The sequence below is a fragment of the Urtica dioica genome, chromosome 11 (genome assembly GCF_054948205.1).
Source record: "Urtica dioica subsp. dioica isolate 48M chromosome 11, U.dioica_male_clone48M_v1_H2, whole genome shotgun sequence".
Classification (NCBI taxonomy): domain Eukaryota; kingdom Viridiplantae; phylum Streptophyta; class Magnoliopsida; order Rosales; family Urticaceae; genus Urtica; species Urtica dioica.
In genome coordinates, this window is record NC_142766.1 from 14,300,394 (window position 1) to 14,310,233 (window position 9,840).

The 9,840-nt window shown below is 33.8% G+C and overlaps 1 protein-coding gene across 1 annotated transcript; it reads left to right on the forward strand.

Annotated features, from left to right (window-relative positions):
- Nucleotides 1-5,689: 5,689 nt before the first annotated feature.
- LOC149381479 (transcription factor MYB61-like) lies at nt 5,690-7,920 on the forward strand. Its single transcript, XM_089629999.1, has 3 exons — nt 5,690-6,322; nt 6,416-6,545; nt 6,628-7,920. Exons 1-3 carry the CDS (start codon nt 6,190-6,192, stop codon nt 7,463-7,465), a joined length of 1,101 nt encoding a protein of 366 aa, XP_089486125.1. The 5' UTR covers nt 5,690-6,189; the 3' UTR covers nt 7,466-7,920.
- The last annotated feature ends 1,920 nt before the right edge of the window (nt 7,921-9,840 follow it).

The window sequence follows — 9,840 nt, forward strand, 5'->3', positions numbered from 1 at the left end:
TTTGATTCTCAATGATATATTTTATGAAATAATTTACGGTGTTACTGAAGAGGCTAATTAAATGGGGGCAATTAGGCCAATAGTCATAACCCATCATCTTTTTAATAAATAGCGCAAGTTTTATTTTATTAATAAAAATGTCCAGTAGACCCACAATAAATTAATTAACTAAAGCAGTAAATCAATTTACTCTTTAGTTAATTAATTTACTATGGGTCTGGTTGACTATTTTCTTAATAAAATGAAATTTTTGCTATGAAATTTTTGCTAAAAACTTACAAGGAGCTAAGAATATGGCTAGTTGCAACAAATTATTAATTAAAATATAGTTATAGCTACAATACTAATGTATTAGAGGGGACTAAGGCAATTAAAAAAAACTGCTTAAAAAAAAAAACTACAGGATGCGTCATGATAAATTGGTAATTTAAAAACCCTACAGGATGTGCCATGATAAAATGGTAATAAAATTTTAGACTAAATCTCCACGTAACCTTACTTTTAGTTTAAAAATTCGTGTGGTACAAAATTATTTGAATTCTAATTGGTTGGCGGAAAGCATACGAAGATCAATAGAGGTGCATACGGAGAATGGAAAAAGTTGGATAATTTGAGTAAAATTTCATATGAAAAATGTCAAGGGTGTCATCAAACCGCATTTAGTTTCCATCCACAATTTGAGAATGTACGATCGATACCAAAATCTTCAAAGTTTAAAGTCATATGATTACTGGTAAAAAAAGTTTAACGGTAATCTATCATTAAAAAAATATAGAAATAAGACTATATGATAATTTTTTTTTTTTTTTTTTTTTTTTTCTTAACCACAAAATTTGCTATGCCTGCTTTATTTGTTAATGTTCCTTGTAAACGACATGAATGATCTTGCGATTCTGGGGGGCGGCTCCAGATTGCAAGTGTTTTCAATTGAGGACATGTTTATTAATTGAATTAACCCTACCTCCTCAGAGAATCACCCAGCTCAGCAATCAATATGGTACTACTACTAATATATATATATATATATATATATATATATATATATATATATATATATATATATATATATAATATACTGTAAAAACAACACACAGCCTCTAGTTCCTTCAGTACTTTCTTGCTGGGTACGTGTTGGGGATGAGAAGTGTCCCAAAGCCATTGTCTGGCTATATCAATGAAACGTGTTTAAGAGCCCAGCGTACGTACATGCTATAATATTGGCCTAGCTTTATGATAAAACGTTACATATACGAGTTTTTTTTTTCTTTTTCCCGTTTAAAATCAATGAACCTACCATAATAAAAACAGTACTGTCTTTCGGTGTGCCTTCTAACGTGGGACTCGAATTAGGGTTATCTTTAGAGTTCATATTATTGGTGTATAATACCAGAATCGACTTGCGGTACTTAATATAAATATTTCCAGCTCATAGCATCATTAATGGTACGACACCGAACTGGAACTAGGGTTTATTTGTCAAGTTCATCATCTAGAATGGATAATTATGTTTATTCTTGTTGGAGATAAGACTATACATGTATATATACACAAACTGTATATAAATATAAAAAGGTTCATAAGTACATATTACAATTTAATCTGCTTTTTAAAATAATTAACTATGAAATAAAGAATTTATTTTTAGTTCAGAGTTCAATCATTTGAAGACATAGATTCATTCCCATGAATGAATGATCATCTTTTACGAGTGCCACAAAGCTTTATAATTGGATTGATGCTAATTAAAATATAGTACTGATTCCTGTTAATTTGTTTCTTCAAGCAAAAAAAAAAAAAAAAAAAAAAAAAGCAAATATATAAGTAAGAATTGATGACGAAACGTTAAATTAGTGCCTATGCGAATTGACTTTTATTTTGGGTAAACCGAAAAGGAAAAAAACTAACATATGAAATTGACTAAATGATAGAGAAGGGAAAAAAGAACAGACAAAAATTATATACATATATAATATTGACAGCAAAGCCGACAGATTTCTTAACACATCAATAAAATAAAAATAAAAATAAAATTTAGAAAAATGAAAGGAATAAAACATTTTTTGAGAATAGTTGACTAATTCATCGAACAGCTCATATGGGTAGTACTATAAGATAAGCTTAGGAGACCCATGATTAGGCATGGAGATTACAAAGCATCTTCTCATTTAATATTCAATGTCTTTATTAGAATGCCTGAATTAAGACATCGCTAATGTCAGGGAAGCTTCGTAATGTAATACAATCAGACAGACTATTACAGAAAGGTATGATTGCTATAATTATTATTACTACTAATATAATTATCAGACGTAAATTATTGGCGTATTGTATATGTGTTAATGCTATGGAACACAGTTTTTTTTTTTTTTTTTAATTATCATTAGCATATAGTATATTGTGGATATACCTCCTTTTCAAACTACGGGGGGCCTATGTTTATGAAAAAATGTTAATAAAATGAAGAATGAATGTAATTTCACCAATATTAAAACTAATTGTTCCATGCAGTATTTTTTGTCACATCCAGCTAGACTAGAAAAGATTCTACAAGAGTAAAAAAAACAACAAGAAAAATGTTTCATGCAACTTGTGATGTTGATGATGACAATTTTCTGTAAAAATTATTTAACTATATGTGTTGTACTTGTACCGAAAGAAAAAGATAAGAAAAAAAAATATCCATTGTGATATTCATCAATATATAATTTTTATACTCATGCACCACTTCCAACCAAAATCGATTTTACTTGCCCTAGCTATAGGTGTCATGGATATTGGCCTCTTCTACTTCTACGATATATTATTAAATATAGGGATATCCTGAATAGAGAGTCAATTATATCTATGTGTCTTGTTCGAAAGAGTGTTGTAGCTTTTTCTTGCACGATCAATATAAAAATAACACTGAAAGAAAACAATAGGATCAGAGAGAGAGAGAGAGAGAGAGAGAGAGAGAGAGAGAGAATTAGAATTTAACGAGCCATGCCAAACTGTTTCAGTAATGATAATATTTAAGTTGGAAAATGAAGACGAAGGATGATTGGATTATAGAGGAATATTAGTACGTGTAATTTGTAACAAAGTCTCAAAACCAGACCGACATAATTACTTGTCTCAAAACAAAGTCTTTTCTTATGCTAGCTAATTAATTAAATAGGTTGCTTTCTTGTGACTAATCGAATTAAAAGTCATAATATGAATGTGACATTACCATCGAAAAGGAATGTGGAAAATTACGATACTTTTAAATCATTCAAATCGTACAATGACTGTTTTATAATGTAAAAAAAAATGATCTCGTCACGAGTTGATCAAGTAATAAAGAATTACATACGTGCCATCTTAATGAGAATTTTAATGTTTCAAGAGACCGCGTATAAATGAAAAATATACTTCAAGGTACAAATCTCATGCAATGTATATAACAGAAAAGAAATACCTGTCATAAATAGGCCACATATACATGTCATTGTAAACACAAATTTTATATGTGATTACAAAACACATTGATATAGAAATATTAAAAAAAAAATTGTTTATGATTATTTTTAAGAGAATCTTAACTAAATGTCAATAGCGTCGTGCAATAATTTTATGGAGACTATCACTATGATTGCATACAAAAGATACCATTAACTTTTAATGATTCTTCCATATTTGTCTTGGTACAAGCTTTAGAAGTGCATACGCAAGAACATAAAATAAGAAGACAAGTGCATTATTAATGTGATAATGTATTGTCTTATTGTTTATATAAGAAGAGTGTTAGAATTTACTTTGTTTTATTAGTCGAGAATTACAAAGATAACTTTCTTACCATAAGAAATGATGCCACAATATATATCAAATCACTTTCTCTTTAAAAAAACATAAATACTTCAATAATATTATAAATTGAAACGACTTGTCGTGTTTCATAACAAATATTAAATAGGTAGAAAAGAATGGAATTATCGTGAAGAAACTAATTTGAATTTACCAATATAAACTGTTTCTCAAACATGTTTAATATATAATCGTTTATAGGAGCTAATAACTAGCAACAAATAATTTCAAAAGTAATCATGACTTAAGGAAAATTAATAATAATAATAATAATAAAAGATTAAGGGAAAAAACTAATCACAAAGGAGTTGTCAGTTAATTCAGGAAGTAGCTCAAAAAAAAAACGTTAGCCAGAAAAAGAGATGGTACAAATGTGAGTATGCAACATTTTATGTACTTTCTCCGTTAGAAACAAGAAAATGCTTATGTGTTATTAATATCCACAATTTATTGCAGATGCCATATTTTGGACACATTTTCTAGTAATAGGTATTCCTTTCTTCAATGAATTCTTTCCCACTTTCCTCAAATTCGTGGCTTCTTTTGGATTATGAATCTGGAGGTCGAATTCGAATGCAATAAGGTATTGCTTAAAATTCAATACAATTTTTTTTTTACCCAGGTTGTCATTTTCCCGGATTCGTATACCCTACTGTGGAGTACATTACTTCAATTTCATCAAGTATAGCAAAAAATTTAGACCTGATTTTCGTTGGAGAGAGAGAGCAACATATTTGCTCTCTGGACTATGGCACTTTTAACACTTCTCTCCTAAATCTTGAATCTATTACTTTGCATTTTCATTTTTTCATTTAAAGCACTTTTAGTCTTTAGTCAAAATTTTCTTCAAAAACAAAGGGGGCAGAAATGTCAAGTGACAAATTTTCGACGAAAAATTCAATTAATGAAATTATGTCTACTCAGAGACACAATGTCACATACATTGTTGTAACAATGAGTGTGACAAGATATCCTAGTGTGATAGATGAACAATCAAAAAATGCATAGTAAGACATGAGGAACTATTAACTTAGTTTGGTGTAATGTTACATACCTTTGGAGTGCTCAAGCCTAATAAAAGGAAATATATTAATCAATAAATCGTCAATAGTATATGATAGTCTTTTATGAATGATCAAATCTTCATAGTCATTTTTCTATTAGTACCCTTGAGTTCTAACTTAAACTCCCCTAAATTTGAGATTCCTCCATTTTCACTCGAACACTCACCCAAGAAAATCCTCTCTATCATTCATAGAAAGTAGTACATCAAAATAGAGATACGCACTACACATGTTGTTTCTCGACTCAAAACGTACATGCCCGAGACCCAGGGTTTATGAGCAATGATTGAAAAAGACCACTAATGACTTACTATCTCTTTTATATAGTGATAAACACGGTTTAATGTCGAATTAGGGTTTCACAAATCATAAACACGTAGATCAGAATATTCGACGCAGATCTTGCATGTAAACTATCTTGAAAAAAACTTAAAACTTTCTAAAATATCGACCAGAAAAAATATCGCAAGACTAGAACATACTAGCCTATAATTAAACTAGTTATTTTGTATTTGAGAAATTAGAGTTAAAAAAATTCGGTAGGATAAAGATGATAATGAAAAACATGGTAAGATAAACATATGATAAGATTTTGCATGTTAATGGTAAGTATTTTACATTGGGCGCGTGAGACACATGAGAGTTTCTTGAGGACCATTCTCCAATGATGGAGAGGTATACCCATACGATGGGGCCTCACGCTGACTTGAATTGAATCAAAGCGTTCAAAAGACAAAATAAAAATGGAAATACCATGCATTTAAAATAATATCAATACCATTATTATTTGTATTTAAAAATAAAATAAAAAAATAAAAAATAAAAACAAAAACAAAGGTCTTCAATCAACTTCTCTCTCTTTCTTGGAGGATGTGACGTCTCTCATTGAGCCTCCCTCCCTATTAATTTGATTCCCCACCATGCTCCCAATTTCATTTTCTTAACTGTCTCTCCCTCTCTCCCTCTCATTCTTTCCTTGTCTATGTTCTCTCTCTCTCCGCAAATTCCACACACACACAAAGGAAAGGAAGAGAAAACTCAGGAGATAAGTAGACACATCAACATAGAAAGAGTAAAAGGAAAAGGCAGTCTCTTCTTAAAGCAATATTAATCAGCATATACCTCCTCTGACACATGAGAGAAACTCTTTGTTTTCTCTTATTTTGTCCATTCACTCATACCCACTCTTCTTCATTCTTCTTCTTCTACTCATTCGCACTCGTAAAGTAATTGCGATCAAATATAACAACAATATCCAAACCAACTTAATTAATTTGAAGTAACACTAATAGTGCCACACATGGGAAGACACTCGTGCTGCTACAAGCAGAAGCTGAGGAAAGGCCTTTGGTCCCCTGAAGAAGACGAGAAGCTCCTCAATTACATCACCAAGCACGGCCATGGCTGCTGGAGCTCCGTCCCCAAGCTCGCCGGTACATATAACATATACATACACATACACATACATATACATATACATATATATAAAAAATGATGATTGTTTACAATATTACAATAATTGGCAGGCTTGCAAAGATGCGGGAAAAGTTGCAGACTGAGGTGGATCAATTATCTGAGGCCCGACCTGAAGAGAGGTCCGTTCTCTCAACAGGAAGAGGGCCTCATCATCGACCTCCATTCGGTCCTCGGAAACAGGTTATATATATAAAGTCATGAGTTACTCGTCTCATTGTCAAATATTAGGTATACTGATATACGATACGATATGATATGACAGATGGTCTCAGATAGCAGCACAATTGCCGGGGAGAACGGACAACGAGATAAAGAATCTGTGGAACTCGTGTATCAAGAAGAAGCTGAGACAGAAAGGAATCGACCCGAACACCCACAAACCCATCTCCGACAACGTAATTGCCGCCGAATCTGTCGCCTCTCCGACCAGCTCGAAGCCTCCTCCGCCACCTCAGCACGCCTTCCCCGCCGCCGCCGAGAAGCCCGACCACCTCTCCGCCGCCGCCAGTAATTACTTCTCGTTCTCCGGCGGAGACGCCTCCGCGTTCTGCTTCCGAAGCAACGCGGCGTGCTCCGAGGACTTCTCATCCGCCTCGGCCTCGGCCGTGAGCTTCAGCCAGATAATCGGCGGCGCGGCGGCGATGTCTCCGCCGCCGCGGGTCCGGCCGTCGGTGAGCCTCCCGTCCGACTCCGCCGCCGGAGCGGCGAACAGTCGCCACCAGCAGAGCTGGGAGGCGGTGAGCAACGGGAGCAGCGGAAGCTTCGATCAGAACCTGTACGAGAGCGGCGCAGCCAATCACGGCGGCGGCGGAGGCGCGGCGAGCCCCAATTTCGGGTGGGCGACGGAGGACATAAAGTGGTCGGAGTATCTGCAGAGTCCGATTCAGCTTCTCGGGAGCAACGCCGCCGCCAACGTCATGAGGCCCGAGAACGCGCATTTCCTTGCCACGTGGCATCACGGCGGTAACGGCGTGGCCAGTAATCTACAGCAGTGTGGCGGTGATAATAATGATGATAATAGTCACAATATTAATAATTTACCGGAAATTTATACCAAGGATCTGCACAGACTCGCCGTGGCTTTTGGACACACTCTCTGATTAATTAACTAGCTTTCTTTAATTTTTTTTTTTTTTTTATATAAAAAAGATATATTGTGTTGGTATTTATGGGATATGGGATGAGAGAATTACGGAGCGTTTAGTCATTGATGAGTCTGATTAAAAGAGGTGGCTTTGACAACGAGACAGTAATTTCTTCTTCTTCTTCTTCTTCTTGGTTATTGCAGGTGTGTATGTCATAGGAGATTCATGATTTTTTTTTTCTATCTTTATTTCCCTTTTAAAAATTATTTGTAAATGTGTTGAAGATCATACAAACTGTTTTTTTTTTTCCTTTACTCCCTTTTTTTTTCAGGCTTTCATTAGTTTATTATATACAGAAATATAAGTATATATATATGTGATTTTACATGTATCATGTTCGTTCTATTGCGTCCTCATAATGACGCATTGTAGAATGATCGAATAAGAGTGCCAGGGCTTTTGTATTTGAATTTCCTTATTTGATCTATAAGTTGACCCCATATATTACTACAAGTTCGCCTTCTGTAAATTGCTTATATATATTTGTGTGTATATATAAGAATATAAAATAAAATGCAATTGGGACTTGAAAAAAATTGTTCCCATTATTTTAAGTTTTAACTAGTTTATTATTTTAAAAATTTATGTATAATCATCGTCATCTTTTGTGGTTCACCTTTCGCTAGTAAAAAGATCCAAGTTGATGGCGACTTTCTCTTTCACTCTATAAATGCATACATGTATCTTTGATATCCTGGGATTTATGATTCTAATGTATGTTGCCAACTCTTTTTCTAACTAATAAATCATTTTCACTAAATTATGCAAACTCTCTCTCTCTCTCTCTCTCTCTCTCTCTCTCTCTCTCTCTCTCTCTCTCTCTCTCTCTCTCTCTCTCTCTGTGTTACAATACATGTACAGCACAGGTATGTTAGTTATATACGTGATGTTTATAATTATTATACATACACATGACGTAGTTTCTATTCCGAATGCAAAAAATCCGGGGACCATATTTCTCAAATGGGTGTCTTTCAGTGTCTCCCAAAGATGGAGATGTTTTCACTTTTCTCTCTCTCTCTCTCTCAAGTACGACGGCTATCAAGAAAATAGAAATGTTAATTATGGATTGTCGATGGCATAATTGTCTTCATAATGATCATCTGATAGAAATTAAGAGAAAGTTAAAATAAACAAAATATTTATAAAGTCGTATGTCCCTCCGTCCGTGCTGTAATCTGTAGAAACCGATAAACTACTCAGCTGATGAAGCAAAATAATTAATTTCACCGACGTAAATATTATAATTATAGTTGTGAAAAAAAAGCACATATGGTGGGGTATATTTGCAACAGAAGTGAGTGATGATCATACACATATTATAAATACTAGTGGTGACCGTACATTTTCGGGTTCTGGTGATATTAGAATACCGTACTCACTATTTTCCCTTTAATCCTAATAGTCAAAAGCCATGAAAATAATAACCTTTCTAATATGTGTAATGTAGCCGGGAACGAAATATTAGATAAAAGTTCTCTCAATTTCGATCACAAAGATCTGAAGTAGCTAGGGCATGTTAAATGCGACCGTATAGCGCTATTAGTAATAAATTATATATAGATTTCTAAAGAGATTTCATCACACTTATATAAATATAGATTTATCAGAGAATCCAAATATGAAAAAGAAATTATGTAAAATTATAAAAGCTATCAAAAAGTGAGACATAAAATATAATTTTTTCTTTTATAAAAAAAGAGAAGTTTTTCTCCTCCCTCTAATTTACTAAGCAAAAGGGGTCGTAATGTTATAGCCGATGCTCGGTCTAATATATGCATAAATGTTACGCGTGCAAGAACTCTAGAGAGACGATGAGTTCATGAATGAAGGATTTAGAAACGGTTTCTTCATTAGGTTGTTCAAATATCAGTTATAGAGCATTTGTACTCTTATTAACACTAACTCAAGCTCAATAGAATTGTAACAGAAATCTAATAATAGTTAAGCTAGGCTAACTAAGGCTGACATGAAGCATCATCTACTCTAACACCCCCGTCAAGCACATGGTGGAGTAGTCTAGAACCTTGAGCTTGAATCTCAATCTTGCAAAAGCGAAATTGGAGATAGGCTTGGTTAAGATGTCATTTGTTTGGTCAAGAGCATGAACATGTTGAACTTTAATCGTATTTTGAAGCACTTTCTCGCGCACAAAGTATAAATCCAGCTCAATATGCTTAGTTCTAACATGCAGGACTGGATTGGCAGTTAAGTGAACTGTACTCAGATTGTCATACCAGGCAACTGGTATGGTTGAGCTTGTCACTTGAAGTTCAGAAGAGAGTAGATTATGAGTTTACGTGACTTGTGCAACTAGAGAGGCTAAGTTT

Coding starts and splice junctions, on each gene's coding strand:
- LOC149381479 (XM_089629999.1), top strand. CDS start 6,190: ATGGGAAGACACTCGTGCTGCTACAAGCAGAAGCTGAGGAAAGGCCTT. Junction 6,323..6,415: donor CTCCGTCCCCAAGCTCGCCG/GTACATATAACA, acceptor AATAATTGGCAG/GCTTGCAAAGATGCGGGAAA. Junction 6,546..6,627: donor CATTCGGTCCTCGGAAACAG/GTTATATATATA, acceptor ATGATATGACAG/ATGGTCTCAGATAGCAGCAC.